The sequence below is a fragment of the Sinohyriopsis cumingii genome, chromosome 5 (genome assembly GCF_028554795.1).
Source record: "Sinohyriopsis cumingii isolate HCF-2022 chromosome 5, ASM2855479v2, whole genome shotgun sequence".
Classification (NCBI taxonomy): domain Eukaryota; kingdom Metazoa; phylum Mollusca; class Bivalvia; order Unionida; family Unionidae; genus Sinohyriopsis; species Sinohyriopsis cumingii.
Genome location: NC_142965.1, coordinates 37,860,625 through 37,877,990, shown reverse-complemented (window position 1 = coordinate 37,877,990; position 17,366 = coordinate 37,860,625). Strand labels below are relative to the sequence as shown.

Here is a 17,366-nt window from a genome sequence, read left to right as displayed (position 1 = left end):
TATATATATATATATATATATATATATATATATATATATATATATATTGCTGTTGGTATTATAATTGTTATGCACACATGTAGAAATTAATTAGTTATAAAAGAATATCCATTAAGTCGGATTACAGTGAGCAATGAGCTTAAAGTGATGCCTCTTTGGTATAAAGTCAGGCTTTCATAAAACTAAAGGTAAATCAACACTGCTGGGCCACATTGTGGTCAATTTAAGATCTAGACCATCAATCATCTCCATTACCTTTGTCAACTTTCCTTGGTCCACTGTACTGGGTCCTAGCAGATTTTCTCTTTGGTCTGAGTGACGTCTGACAACCAGTTGTTACTGTTTTCACCCTTGAGTCACAGGCATCATATGTCTGGAAAATTTTAGAAAGAATCAAGTATAGCAACTACCATGGATGACTACAGTCTAATTTCAACCAAGTAAATATCCTGCCCACCCCCCTGACCTCCTTTCCACCACTGCTAGACTGTGACACTGGGTTTATAATGCAATAGAAGTTACTATATTTTCAAGTTGTGTATTTCTATATATTACTTTTATGACATTTTACCCAAAACTTTATTTAAGGAAAAATACTTAGATAACTTAATATTCAAATAACAATCTGTCAACTTTAGGACATGCATCATTGTAGGAAAAAAGTACAATAGTACCAAATCACATGGGTGGGATAATGATTTAATAGAAATGCACACATTACTGAAGTGTGTGACAATTTTGTCATATATTTGCATTAATCAAATTCAATATTTGTTGGTAAAAAAATTAATACCCAATTTTTTTAAAAACATCTATTTCTTCCTGATTATTGAATGCTCTGCAGTGCTTACAATCTTGCTAAGTGAAACCTACCATATCTGGGTCAGAAAAAGCAGTTCCATTCTCTGCCTCATCTTCTGCTACTGAACTTGTTCATGTAGCCATAACATCCTGTAATGTCTGAAAGAAAAATTTAGCTGATGTTATACTGCCAAGCATAATACTGATGCAATTGTCATGTGAAACTTTACATGAAGAAGCTATTACATACATTTATATAAAATATTTTCCACCTCACTATTACACCAATGAAACCTGTCCATATGAATGTGTGACAGCCTATTCTCTCCCTCTCTCTCTCTCTCTCTCACACACACTCACACATGTACACTAACATGAAAAAGAATCATTCATAAAGCAATTAAATAAAAAGAAGACAATTTGCAAAAGTTAGAGATACTATATTACCCGTTCTCTCTCCCTCTTCTTGTATGCCGATCTCGGGCACTTGGGTGTCTGGCCTGAACTATTGGTTGTGGTGGGTGGGTGGCTTTCATCCACATCAGGGCTATGAGCACGCTTTGCTCGTGGCATAATGGATGGTACTGCGTCATGGAGAAGAGTAGCTTTTCTCTTTATTCCAAACGTTGCCATCAAGCTCTGATTGGGCCCAAAAGAATCGGGTTGAAAATGCTCATTACAGATTCACAGGTGCTCGACGCGAGCTTGATGTTAAGAAAAAAATAATAATCTAAAGGAAAAAAAAATCATACAGAGTGACAAAAATACCCTACATTACCCCGATGACCCGTTCTGACATACGACCCTCTCTATCATAATATATAAGAGAGAAGGTACGGAACTTCCAAATACTTCGCTCCACCCATGACCCTTGATTTCCTTCTGCTATTTCCGTCTGTAAAGGCACGCGACCATGCTATATGGCTTGTTTTACTTCTGAGATATTTTTCTATCCATCAAGCCATCATTGTCTTTTCTGCGTTGTACCAAACTGAAGTTACGGGCTGCGAAACATGCGATTTTCGCGAAGTTTTCCTTTGTGGACACTTCCGTGCTCCTATGATAATAAGAATAACCTTTTGAGCCAATCATATTTCGGAGTTGACGTTAGTGCCGCCTATTTTGAAAATAGAGATGCATGTATACGATGTGTTGTGCAGTGAAGAAGACAATGTATAATACGTGCATAGAACAGGATTCCTAAAGTTGAATCGAGTTAATGGTAAGTAAAAAACTTACTTTTACATCTACCGCTGTTCTGTAATTCAAGAAGGTATGCACCATAGAGTTAAAAACATTGTCAATATCGCTGTTGTCACCGGTTTTCGGATGAGCACAGAAGTGTCCACAAAGCAAAACTTCGCGAAAATCGCACGTTTCGGAGCCAGTAACTTCAGTTTGGTACAACGCAGAAAAGTCAATGATGGCTTGATGGATAGAAAAATATCTCAGAAGTAAAACAAGCCAAATAGTATGGTCGTGTGCCTTTACAGACGGAAATAGCAGAAGGAAATCGAGGGTCATGGGTGGAGCGAAGTATTTGGAAGTTCCGTACCTTCTCTCTTATATATTATGTTAGAGAGGGTCGTATGTCAGAACGGGTCATCGGGGTAATCTAAGGTATTTTTGTCACTCTGTATAATTTTTCTTCCTTTAGATTATTATTTTTTTCTTAACATCAAGCTCGCGTCGAGCACCTGTGTACAGATTGTGGCATGTTTTGAAGGCTCTGTCCAATCCGCTCTTGTCAGCCGCACAAACCGGGACCAAAGTCCTTTATATTTAATGTCCGAAGGAAACAAGTGCAATGAAACACCATCTTTTGGTGTATTGTTACATCCACCAACGATACACCTCTTTCCCATAATTAGAAATACACGCAATCAAAATGCAATACAGAGACGCTTCACGCTTGACAACGGTACAACAATGGTTCCTTACAATGTCGGGTTCCTCTTGTGACGTCACACTGCCTGAGATCACGGAAACTGCCGAAGTTGTACTTGATTTACGGAGAATATTCATGACATGTACATTTAAAATAAATATCTTGCCATCCGTTGATCGCATAGGGTAGAAATTTTCAGATACTACATAAATAATGATATTTAATAATTTAGAGTTAAGTGGTACGGGGGTCTCAGGTCTACCTTTAAGTAGTAATCAATATGATAAGACATTTTATGCTCTGTATATTTTATTGTATACGGCGATGTCATGTCTTCTCGCCCAAAGATTAATCACTGGAAATAACAACGTGAATATGCGCTAATGATACGATTGGACAAAATATGTATGAGTTTCTTGCCTGTGACCGATATACTAGTATGTGGCCTAATCATACCACTAGTGTAATTCGAAGTTGACCTTCATGACCTTCATTTGGCTGTTGACGTAAGCCTAACAATCGGATGGATGTATATGTAAGCAGCAGGGAAGTTGAACAGACCAGTGCGTCCAGCCAAAATAAACCTTCCTACACGAACTTTCTCCGTAGAAGCCTCAGAATTAAAAAATAACGCCTTCTACGGAAGCTAATTTTCATGCATTTCAGACCAAGTGCATCGGGTGGTCGCGCCGGTGTGTTAGTAAATATAGCGTTCGAGACAGGAAAAATAAATGAAGGGATTTTTTTTGTTGCAACGTTGGGCTGCTTTGGCCAATTTTACGTCGCATTAAAATAATATACTTGAAAATAATATGAGTCAGAAAACTAGCACAGTTGGAGAGCCTCATTCTGCTAGATTAGCGCGAGAACAATTAGCGGCGGTAAAGAAACTTATCCCGGCAAAAGAATTATATAAGAAAAATGTCCGAGCACACGAAGACACAGAATTTGGAATTACCGAGATATCGTCAAAATGGTTAAAGCCAGTTACCGAAACAACCGAGCGAGTCGTATATGGTGAGAAAAAAGATAAGGATATCATGAAAAGTGGAATTTATCCCATGTTGAAAGGTATCGAGGAACATTCACGAGTATTACCGGAACGATTAGCAATACTAGCACAACAACGCGGGCAACAACCAGGAGGAGGAAAACCTGCAATTGGTTTTAAAATAAGTAAAGGAAAACCTGGAGAAGGAAAACCTGGAGTAAGAAAACCTGGAGTAGGAAAAAAAGCGTTCCATCTCGAGGATTTAAGAGGAAATTTCACCGAGGCGGGATGGGAAATAATATCACAGCCGCTCTCGACGTTGTATAGTAATATAGATCAATTTGGTCAATTTGCGGAAGATTATTTTGATGGTCGAAGAGAATATCTGACTGATGAAGGAAAAAAAAGATACGCAAACCGTAAAAATTGGTATAATATGTTATATAAAGTTTACACGGGAAAATCACAGGCGAGAGAAACGGATCCATATTACAGAAGATTTTTAACAGCCGCAAAGGAAACGTATAATTATAATGTGCAACAAGCGAAAGAAGAAAAGCAACAAACGAAAGAAGAAAAGCAACAAGCGAAAGGAAAAAGACGACAGGAGAAAGAAGAAAAGGCTAAATCTTCACGGAAAAGAAAAGCAAAATTAAAAGAAGATATTCAACCACAGGAGGAAGATATTCAACCACAAGAAGAAGATATTCAACCACAGGAATTGGAAGAAAAATTAACTGAGGAAGAAATTGAATCTCGTTTAAGAGGAAAAGTTGATTATACTAAACCCGCTAATATTTATTTGAGAGAAGACAATATCGATATGCTCAAAGATAATTTTACAAGATTAATTATAGCTGCGGATTATTCTCCAGAAAATAAAAAAATATTCGTGAAAGAAGAGTACATTGATTCGTTTGGACCAGGAACATGGCCGCAGTTAATTTATTTTGGTAGTTTGGGAAAACCGATGGATTTATTCGATATCGGATATTCAAATTTTAAAAAGGAGCTCGATGAATATCAAGAAACACTTGGAAGAAGAAGATCGTTTCCACAACATCCTAGCGGGGTACCAGGGGATCCTTATCCTAGACCAGGTACCCCACCACCACAAAATTCTAAAATAGGAAGCGGATATACCGTTTGCCCTGACAGCGTCGTCAACGACGTATCTCGACTTGAAATATTAATAGGAGGAAAGCGAGCCGGAAACAATTCTCGTGAAATAATCAACGAGGCCTCAGATATTTGTCAGCGATTATTCCGCGGCGGTGTCATCGACTCTTACATTTACAAGGAACTCGTCGATGAACTCATCGATTAAAACAACACAATTGAAATAACATGATTATTCACAAACATCAGCGCAGACCTAGACAGGTCCGCATAGTTAACTCTCGATTGCCTGTATACAAATATATTCACGGCAATGGACTCGGCGACATCGTTAAAAGTTTCGTCACGCGAGTAGTCCCTAAAATAGGACCCGCAGCTAAGCAATTCGCGTCAAAAGCAATAGGAAAGATCGGCGAGACTGTCGTTTCTGGTATTGGTAATTTGGCCACTAAAGGCTTCGATTTTGTCAGAGGTAAAATATCAAATTTAACGCGTAAAAAAAAGCAGCCCGTCAAATTACCTAGCACCAGCGAAATGCCCCCCGAGGTCAGTAAAGCTATAAACGACGCAGCAAATAAAAAAATAAATGAGCTAGCACAGGAAGTTGCTAACACAAATCTAGCACAGGAAGTCGCGAACACAAGCTTCATATCGGGTAGCGGTCTTCGTTTTAGATGAAATTCTTATTAATAAATGTTCGCACAAGTGTCAAATGAAGTGTTCGACATGGACGAGCCTGTAGGTAGAGATACATCCGTGCGGGATTTCCAGTATTTCTCATACGATGCAGTTGAACCAAATACTGGAAATCGCTTGGAAATTCAAGTTCACGATACAACAAGATATTTTCTCCCATCTGAGGCATATATCGAAGTTGTCGGGGAAGTTATTAAAGCAGATAATACAGCCTATGGAGCAAATTTTAGAGTCGGATTTGTTAACAACGGCATTATGGCATTATTCAAGAGTGCCACTTATATGATCGACGGAAGAGAGATTGAGTCAATTACTAATGATGTTGACTTAGCAACGACGATAATAGGCCTAGCTAGATACTCGGATGATTTTACTAGATCAGCTGGCCCTAGTATGATGTTTGCCAAAGATAATTCTGATCGTCCCGATAGTAGGCAGCACAACGTCGGGAGACCGAGAAATCACGCTAATAATGCTGACGCTGATGTCGAAAATATAATTATTAGTAATAATACTGATTATAATCTCGGATTTGCCACGCGAAAACTTATGCTAGAAGGAAATCGCAGAAGATTCTCTTGTGCTATTCCGTTATCCCATATATTCGGATTTTGCAGGCATTTCAGGAAAATTATCTTCGGAGCAAAACACACCGTAACATTTGTCAGAAAAGGAAATAGCGATGATGCTATCTGGCGAGAAGGTGCTATCAATTACAATACTAACGTGATAGATGCCAATGCCGATCTCGCAAATGCCGGCCAGGTAAAATTACTTAAATTTACCTTGTGGATGCCAGCGATAACTCCATCAATAATCGAGGAAGAAAAATTATTATCGTTCATGAACCAAGGCGGTAAATCTGTCATGTCATGGCTGACAACAACAACAGATTCCATAAATACCGATATTGATGGTGATTTTACCTGGCGTATTGCATCGCAGCAAGGTACCTCTGCACCTAGGCATATCTTTATCGCTTTTTTGCACACAAGAAGGTATCATCAATTATACAGCCACATGATATTTGATAGTATCCACGCAACAAATGTGTCTCTAAGAGTAAATGGCCAACAAGAACCATCAGAGGAAATATCAATTAATTTTGAAAATTATTCGACAGCTCGCGCGTATCATCGCTTGCTAAGTTTCATGGGTCGCGATCAAAATATCGATACCGGATTGCAAATATCACAGCTGGATTTTAATAAACTTTATCCTATCTATTACTTTTCCCTGGAACATCTCGATTTGGTAAAACAATCCGTCGTTGATATCCATTTCAAGGCAAGAATTCGCACGGGAAATAATTTATATAAAGCGATCGCGGTGATTCTCAGCGATAGAACAATGATCTTGGAAGGAATCAGCGGTAGAATGAGAATCATCGACGCTCCTGTTGAGAAAATGTAACAAAATCGAAGATTTCTAAATTTAGATTAAACGATTATTAATATGCCATACGAACACGTCAGCGTAACTCTGACCCCGGGTCAGATGAAAAAACTCCAAACAGCAACAGCAAAGCGATGCGGTGTGAAATTAACCCTGAAAAACGATCAAATTCAGGGCGGTCCTAACAAACTATCGCTAACTAAGAATCAACGTGAACGCTTTACCAAAGCCAAATCAGCAAATTCCGGCGTTCATGTGAATCTTAGTATAGGTGCCATCAGAGACATGGTCAAAACGGGCGGAATTTTCCCTTTCCTAGCTGCTATTCCTGGATTATTATCCGGGGCTCTTCCGGCAATTGCAAAAGCGATAGGATTAGGTGCGGCCGGAGCTGTAGGCGACAAACTAGTACACAAAGTAATGGGAGGGCGATACGGTAAAAAAAAGGGAAGCGGCCTTTATCTAAGACGCCCCCCGTACGGATCCGGCCTAAGATTAGCACGGCCTATTCAAATTTAGATTTATTCAACGAAGCAAAGAATAAAAAAATAAAATTTTTCAGAGGCGTATTTATGCGGGATCAACTACCAGAAAAACCAAACCCCACCGAGACAGGAATAATAAATCTCGATTCAAATACCGGCCCTGGCACACACTGGGTCGCCTACGCGATTAATCCTCGCGAAGTTGTTTACTTTGACTCGTACGGACTAGCTCCACCAAAAGAATTTATCGATTACGTGTCAAAGTTAAATATTCCGATTTGGTACTCGACACTTCCGACGCAGACGTTAATGGATCCACCGATATGCGGTCCTGAATCAATTAATGTCCTTGATGCGATTTCAAAATCATCCGGTCCGTACCACAAGATCGTATTTAAATACGCCGTAGATAAATATCATGGTTGATATTTACGGTAGATTCATCTACAGGAAGAAGGAAGCAGAAGTGACTGACGTCGATCTATCAAAATTCGCAACCAGGGATGATGTTAATAATCTTTTGTCGCTGTCAGAGGTAGATCCTGGCGAAGTTGCTATTTTTCAGAGCCGCGAAGGGAGATTACAAACAAGCAACGTCAAAATAACTGATATAATCAAGCGAGACGAATATAACGATCGCATTAATCAATTTACTCACCTATCAGATTCGGTATCAAAATCCATCGCTGATATCGCCGATATTATAGCGAAGTTACCCCTGAAGGCTAATATCGCGGATGTGGAAAAAAAGGACAACGAGCTATCAGCAACGTTGCTTCTAAAGGCCGATAAAACATTACACGACGATCTTCAGGACAGAATGACAAAAAGACTTAACAGGCTAAATCACGACCTTAAAAAACTCGACGATGCCTTAGCTAAATTTAGCAAAAAATTTGAGGAAGATATAAAAACATCCGTCGATAATATCTCCACCGCCGCAGACAAGCTTGCAAAGAAAAAAGCCGATCAAGCATCGCACGATGAACTTAGCGATAAAGTAAGAAAAATCAACGAGGATATTACTAATATTCTCGTCGATATTACCGAGATAAAAACCGTAATGAGTCAGAAAAGCGATAAAACATTACACGACGATCTCAGCGAGAAAACAAAAAAAATTAACGAGGATATTACTAAAATCAACGAGGAAATTAACGTGGTACGTGAATTGGCGCGTCAAAAAGTCGATACATCGGTGTACGACGGAGAAATTCGATATTTAAGTGCGAAACTTCTTGACGCAACTACAAAAATTAGCGATATTAACACAAAAATATCGTCAATGAATCTTGGAATATTAGCGCGTATTTCGATACCAGCGGAGGTAGAAACAAAAAATATTAGTTGTCATGTACCATTTGTGGTAAAAATACAAGATGTTGAGTGGACACCTGAGAATAACACATTTAGCTTTACTTCGCCAATTACTGGCGTATATCGAGTATATATTATCACCTTGATGGCAAAATTCAATGTAATAATGGACGATATTTATGATCTTCGTGAATATTATCCTGGGTTTTTTGTTACTACTATATTTGAAAATACAACAAAAACTTTTAGGCTAGAACCACTAATTAGAACCATGATGATGGCCAATTGTCAAGTAATTTTCGAATATTTATCCGGAATACACGCAATTGGTTAGATAACCTAACTAATAAATGACTGCATCGGATTACCGATACAATCAGGCGCGTTTATGGCAGGATTCGTTAAAAAAACTTCTCGACGAGTATCAGATAAAAATAAAAAAATATCAACGCAGATTAATTGCCATCGATGTCGCCGTGTACGCGGTAAGTGCAATAATCGCCGGCGCGGGAATAATCTTATCCGCGGTGACAACAATCGCGCCGATCGCAGCAACGATAATAATCTCATCGACAACGACAATCGCCGGTGTTCTCAACATTATCGCAAAAAAAATATCCTCATGCACAAATGAAAAATTATCCCTGTACACGAGTAAACTATCCCAGGTCAACGAGGCGTATTCGAAATTATCATCGCTGCTTTCTGAGAGTCTCAACGACGGAGTTATATCCGATCTCGAATTTTCCGTGATGGTAAATATCTATTCTGAGATTGAACAAATGAATATCAATAATGTTGGAACTAACTCAAATCGTGACAAACACGACACCGCCGATAACAACGCTGATATCGGCAAGCTCAACCAGGCCAGAATTTAGTATCGATTTTCCAATACCAATTAGCGTCAAGGAAATTGCGCTGTCACAGTTACGCGTCTATAATAGCTGGCCCAATGTTAGGTCGAAATCATTTGGTAGATTATCATCGAATAATTCGCTTGTTTTTGCCAATAAAAACCGCCCCGATGGAACTCCCGATTGGATCGTCGTTGGCATACCAACAGGCAGTTACGAAATTGAGCAACTAGATAAGGAACTTACCAGTAGGATATCGAATATAACCGGCGATGCTAATCCAGGAATAAAAATATTAGCACACGAACCAACGTTGTCATCGATAATCGAAGTAAAATCGCCATATGTCGTCGATATTTACCAGTCATCGATTAGGACAGTTCTAGGTTGGCCTGAAATCGCACCTCTGGCAAAACCAGAAAAATCTGATTTTATTATTCCAGGTTGGCACGAAGAAGCTCCTCCAGAACTACCGGAGCCAAAAAAATCAGATTTTATCACCGACGAAGGATGGTACGGAGATGTTGGACACAGGATTACGATCCACAATGCCATCAACCTCATGAATAACCACAAATTTAACTTGGTGATGTTCGCTTTTACTTTCAGGGACAACAAAATTCTCTCGTGGTTGCCTCTTCCCAAAATTCCCCCCGGTGTGAAAATCTTCGACGCTACGAATATTAACAGGATAATAGCCCCCATAGACGGTATCTTGATAAGAAGAACCATCGACGATTTTAATCAAGAACATAAAATACAGTTAAATTTATTGCGGGGATTCTTTCATGAATGTATCTTAAATAAATCAGGCTCATGCAGCGAAATTATCGGACGCATGAAGTTTTTAAATCAACTCGCGAATGATGTTGAATATTATCATGGTATGTTCATTCGGGCGATAATCGACGATATATCAATTGCCGATTATGTTCTTCCTATTAGCAAATTCGAGTTGATCAGAAATTCAGGAGAAAAACAAAAATTCATGACAGTATTCGGATTAACCGAGGAAACGCTACCAAATTTCAAATTTCCCGATTATGATGTTGATAAAATGAGAAAATCCGTCACTGATACCATCGATGATTTATTTCCGAAATTACATGCCGCGTGGACTAAAAAAATACAATCAGAATCGATTCTCAAACATAATAATGATCCAACCGGGCAGGGACGACATATCTCGCCAGGTATCGTTAACATAACGGAAGTTATCGCGATTTATCTTCACGCGGATGTCGTCGAAGGTAGCTACAACGTGGATTCGTCTGTGTCAGAGCAGGCACAGCAGGGATTTATCTTATATTCGTTTTCACCTAGCGCATCTCCGGGTTTTTTGATAATAAAAGAGCCAGTAAATCCGTTTTATCTGCGATGCCACAATCGATTATTATCGAAGATAAATTTCAAACTGACGGATCAAAACGGAAATTTACTTGATATACGCAAAGAAACGCTGAGTATCAACTTGCTGGTGAGATCGTAGTCTTTCCGCCAAAGAAAAATGGCCAAAAAAATAAATAAAAACCAGGAAATTTTTCAAAATTAGTAAATTTCTTAATTTTGATGGGGTAAATACCCGTCAAATTGAGTAATTTATATAATTTTATGTTTTTGATGGGGTAAATACCCGTCAAAATTAAGAAAATTGTACAATTTCAGTAAATAAATTAATTTAGTAAATAATAAAAAAAAAATAATAAAAATCAGGGAAATTAAGAAATTTGTGTAATTTTATGTTTTTGATGGGGTAAATACCCGTCAAATTGTGTAATTTATATAATTTCGTGAATCTGCTGGGGTAAATACCCGTCAAATTGAGTAATTTATATAATTTCGTAAATTTGTTGGGGTAAATGGTAGTCAGAAATAAGAAATTTGTACAATTTCAGTAAAATGAAAAAAAAAAATAATAAAAATTAGAATTGGAATCGAAGATTCTTGAAATTTTGGTTTTTTTTGTGGCAAGAATGAAAATCAAAGATTTTTAAGAATCTTTGACGCTAATTTTACTTTCATCGACCAGCTTTTTTAGCTGCCTGACGCGCGAGCTGGTAATTTTTCTTGACTCATATTCGTCAGACAAACTCGACCTAACTTTTTCTACCAGCGTCGATAATTTAACAAAATCCTCGATTTGATCATCGCTGACAGTCGCAAGAGATTGGTACATCGCAATCTGGATTTTCTTTATAAACTTATATTCTGACGGTAGCGTGTACCTGTATTCGAGTTTTCCTTGGACGATCGTTTCAAATTCGGACCGGATTTTACCTGCGTCCAAATCAGAAGATAAATTTACATTTTTATTTTTTAAATCCTCGATGGCCTCGATGATATTATTTATATTCTCCTCGTTCATTTATATCTATATTTGCAATCTTCAATTTAATTTTAGAAAATCCTGAGATTTTTAATCGGATATTATCGGGATATAGTAAAATTCGAACCATTCGCCGAATTTGTAGGAAAACGTCGCGTTGATTATTTTTTCTGTCGCACGTTGCACCGATGCTGGATTAATACTAAAATATCTTGCAGCGGCACTCATCGACGTGAATACAATTTCCTCGTTTGTTTCTCGATTTACTGATTTAACTGCCTTAGATGGTCGCCATACGCCACCGGTATTACCAAATTTGGAATTTTCACTCGGAGTTACCGCGCGAAGATTGAATATCTTGTTGTTAAGCTTATCTCCGTCGATGTGGTCAATAACAAGACCGACTTTTATTGGTCCGTTGAAACATTCGAATACAAACTTATGACAAAAATAACTTGCGCATCTTCGTTTTTTTGTTTTTGTTGATGGTAAAAACAAGATAACCTGAATTACAAACCCTACCGATCCGATTCTTTGTTCTAATATTTCTAACGATACCATCGGACGACGCCTCGTATCCAGTGATCGTTGGATGAGATTTAAACTCGCATGTCATTGTTGTTTCTGGAATCACTGATTTCAAGTTCATTATATAATAATTATATGTCTAAATCGTTATTTGCCTTGAATCGATTAATATAATCTTCTTAGCAGGTTATCACGGTCGAGGATCTTTTTTCGTAATATCTCCGCAATTCCCGATAATTCTTTCCTCCACATGCCAAACACAATCGAGTTTTCCCTCGCGTGCCAACTTGACAAACTAAACATCGCTGTGGTCCTTTACTGCCACGTCGAATCGCATGTATATGAGCGCCGCAATAATCGCCTCTGCAGGATTTGTCACAGAATTTTGTTGAGCCGATTAATATCCACTTGCAATGCATTATAATTTAAACATATGTCTAAAATATAATCATGGACGCATTTGATCTTGATGAGGCAGAATATATTATACCTGAGGCTGATCTGGCGAAGAAAGAATTTTTCGATGACGGAGCCGTTCACACTTGGTCGACATGGAAAACAAATTCCATCGATGCCACGATGAACCTGGAGCGAGCTAAGAAAATAATCGAGTACATAAAAACCGAACACAAAGAAGAGCGATTTATCTTTCGAATAAAATTTATCGCACAAATGCCCGACGATACTTGGATTATTCGTGATAAACGAGATCCAGTGCGTGGCGGTAAGAAAAACGTTGTCCTCGATAAAAATTCTAAACCCGGATTGTTACTGGTAATCGATGGCCCCTATTACGCTAGGGCATATCCATCTAGTGCAGTTGTTTATGGAATTTATCGGCTAAATAATAATCCGGATGTGAAAAATCTACCTGCGATGAAAGAATCGCCGATGATAAATTGCGTGGCTGAGCGTGTTATCGAACATATGAAAAACGCTCGACGTGGATCTGGTTTAACACAATTAAGGCTAGATAAAATTAATGCGTGGGCGAAGACTGTCGCTAATGGTGCATCGGTGGATGACGTAGCTGCGTTGAGCAAAAAACTGAAATTTCCAATTACGGTGAAAACGTTATCGGGAGAAATATTATACTCATCACCGTATAGATCCCGAGGAGCACCAATCGAGATTGTCGATCACAATTCACATGCGTGGTCACAGTCGGTAATGATATTTCCACGAGATCGTATTGTCAAATTTTATCCCACAGATAATAAATCTGCGGAATTTTCCACGGCGGATGTTGAGAATAATAATTCCGATGCTATGTTTAGATTTATCAAAAAATTAAGCGCATCTGATCCAATATCGATATGGTTATTCTCGAGTGAAGAAAAATACGATCAATTTATTTTGCCATGTGGCGATATTTACAGGGATGAAATATTACACGAGTCGATGAAAAAACTTGCGGTGAAATATTCGTCGAATCCCGATCAGTTGCTAACGAATTGCTTTACAGTTCCGTCTGTGGCCGCTCATGCCGCTAGGGAGAAAAACTCGTGGAAGCCTACGAGGAATGAATATCTCGCTGATATTCAACTTAGTTGTATCGAATACGGCCATGGCGGATTGTGGAATACCAAGTACGATTTCGAAGATATGATCTCCGTTGACATGAGCGCGTGTTATCCTGGAAGTTTCCTTGGATACGGCGATTGTGCAGATTATTTTGCTAAATTCGGCCATCCTACCAGCGAAATGACAAGGGTAGCAATTAACGGACCGTTGCCTGATTTTGTCATGACCGGATTCGCTTGTGTAACGTCGTTCGAGTTTGCTGAAAATTTACATAAAATTTGCTATATTTGGTTCGGTAGGCATTTATCTCAGCGCCGTTGGGTTCCTACGGTGTTATTGAGATATATGCTAGATTCGTCGATGTTAGTATCGTTGACAGTAAGCGAGGCGATTATATCCTACAGAAAACAGACCGATGTGTGGCTACCGACAGATTGTGACAACGCGAAAGATATCGGAAGAAAAATAATTGGTAAATTTACTCAAGGTGGATCCGTTGATCACAAACATCGACACGCTAGGTTGTTTATCAACGATGCGGAGATGGATTTTATAATCGCCGATACGGTATCACGAGGAATATTTTGTAACAGAGAAAATATTATCATTGATGGAGCAAAATTAGGTACCGTGATTAGCTATCTTGACGGAGAATCAGCGCAATATACGCATCTACGATCATCGATTTTGCTCGCCTATGTTAGTATAAATTTGCTGTCGATGATAAACAAATTTTCTGATATCGCGGTAAGGGTCGCGACGGATTCGTTTTATATCGATAAAAAATATCAGGACAAGTTGGAAAATTTAATCACCGATGGTAGTTCATGGGGAACATGGAGGATAAAAAACGAAGATATCCTAGATTATTGTGAAGACGCTGATGTTGAAGATCGCGATGAATTTCATCGAGATAAATTTGGAGAATCTTCGATAGAATCTTCGATTCTGGAATCTTCGACAGCCGCATCTGCGTTTGACCCAATTTCACGCAGCAAATTTGTTTACCTAAATGGGCCTGGTGGTAGCGGTAAAACAACGCGAGTAATAAACTTATTTGCGAACTCCGATATGATCGTATTGACTCCGACACATAGATTAGCGCGAGAAATAAAGCAGCGCGGTGTTAATTCTTGCACGTACCATAGCTATTTCAAATACAGCGGTGGATCATGGGACTCGGCACGCATGGGCGATAAATATATCAACAAGATCATAATATTTGATGAGATTTGCACGGTGAATTTAGATATATTAAAATCGATATTAGCTTGGCTGGGAGGGAAAAATACCGCCGTAATAATGTGCGGCGATCATGGCCAACCTAATCCTATCGATGGCGAATCGCCTCACGAATGGCTCAGAAACTTCGTTGATTATTACGAGGAAATCGACGCTGATTATAGATCGACGGATACTTTACTAACAGAATTCAAAAAATTGATTCGATTACAGCCGAATAAGATTCAATGTGACGTCATGAGGAAAATAATCGACGAGACTCCGATGTGCGATTTTCTAAATTTGTGGCGTCCCGATCATTTGATCGTTGCTAGTAGGAAAATTGTTCGTGATATTATTCAGGAAATGTTATTCAAGCTGCATTGTGAGAAATTTCCAACACTGCAGGTACCGTTATGCTACAGGCCCACTGATACTCGACGACAAAATATTAATATTACTTTGCCATGCGGAAAGGAAAAGATTTTGGTCCTAAATGATATTATCTTTGTTGATATTAATCTTGTCAATGACGCGATAAATGCAGAAAAATCACCGTGGAAACTAGGATACGCAACAACGATACACTCATCGCAGGGATTGACCGTAGATGGCCAAGTTTGGATCGTCGATGATAGAATTTCCTGGTCAAATTTGGTATATTTAGCCGTGTCGAGAGTAAGAAAATTATCTCAACTAGGACGAATTCGAGTAAATCACATCAGTGACGCTGGCGGTAGTTGAGTATCTTCTGGTACTATTTGTAATTCTTCTTTGGTAAATCCGCGTTGAGGCGCTAACGAATCTAGGATATAAATAGCTGGTCTTCCTGACGATCTTGTTACGGCGGATATTTTGTGAGTTGTAACGCTCCAGGTTGGGTCGGTTGCTCTTTTTCTTCCTCCTTCAGCCTCGCCTTCTTTATATAAATATCTGACTGTGACGCTACCTAGTACAGGTTGAATTGTGGAATCTCGCTTTAGGGGTATATTCGATTTTGTAATTGCAATTGCGGGTTTCATTGCTATTGTTCGAGTCGTCTCATTATTCAGCGCGTTGATTACATGAGGCAATCTTGATACCCAATCGTGAGATCGATTATTCTGAATAAATTCACGCGCGTATTGGTATCCGAATAATCGTTCTGCAAGCGTTTTATTGAATCTTTCGACGATAGCTTGATTGTGATGAACACCTACGATACCACGACGAATTTTCACATTATTTTTTTTCATCAATGAAGTAACCGCGCCAAGAAATTCTCGACCTGGATCAACCTGGAGAAGATTCGGCCATGTTAACGGGGATCGGGAATAAATTTCGCTAAACGCCTTAGCGATCTCCGTTGCTGTTTTATTCGATAATGGCTCGGCTTCTTTATACCTACTAGCGATATCAACGACTGTCAGGACATATTTATATGTGACTCCGTCGACGGTATCGTGAGGAAGAAACATCAGATCCGCTTGATGGACCTCATTGGGGACGCTGACGGTGAAACTCGCGTACGGTATTTTCTTGGGCGGAGGGAGATATATTTGCCAGATTGCCTGTTTCGATAGCCACGATTCAGCGACGGATTGTTTTACTTTAGCGGCTTTGGCAAGTTTGGCAATTGCTGATTTTCCTCGCCAAAATCCTCGCGGAGAATAATATATTTGCTCCATATTTATTTACCAGCACCGAATACTAATTTACCTTTCATCGCGCCTTTTACCAGCCAAGTTGCCAATTTTTCTTTGAAACTTTTATTAGGAATCGCGTCTAATGCGTGAATTAGCTTGATATCAGCGAGATGTCTTTGTTGTAAATCTCCGCTGCGATATGCGAGGTCGTGGTAGTAACAAGCTTTATCGATTGCGTTTACCGGATCTTCACCTTGCTTTGGTTGGTCATTATCGTCGAGTCTGATATCGAGCCTCGTTCCGGGTCCGCAGTAATTGTATCCAGGTAGATGCTTCTCTCCCGGATATTACTCCCAGGGGGTCCCAGGTAGATTTGTCAAGGAGGCTGCGATATCTCCTCCGGTTCTTCTATTTTTTTTTTACAAATCTGAACTTACGCGTCTTACAAACTTCACATTCTCCTGCAATTGCGTTCCTGTTGTTGCGTGTAATGATTTCGGTTGGATTTATCGTAGCTGTGTGTGTGCGACACTTAACACAATATAGATCCATGTATTTTAGTAACATGAATGTAATTGATTTTTCAGCCACGA

General features: G+C 39.0%; 1 protein-coding gene across 1 annotated transcript in view; it reads right to left on the bottom strand.

Annotated features, from left to right (window-relative positions):
* The window catches only part of LOC149798964 (uncharacterized), a 43,826-nt gene extending 42,902 nt beyond the window's left edge, over positions 1–924 (bottom strand). The window contains exons 1-2 of the mRNA XM_089958112.1: positions 874–924; positions 256–373 (exon numbers count right to left, since the gene is read on the bottom strand). Of these exons, the coding sequence (XP_089814238.1) occupies positions 256–373; positions 874–876 (121 nt within the window). The 5' untranslated portion in view covers positions 877–924. The remainder of the gene's footprint in view (positions 1–255; positions 374–873) is intronic.
* Positions 925–17,366: the final 16,442 nt, after the last annotated feature.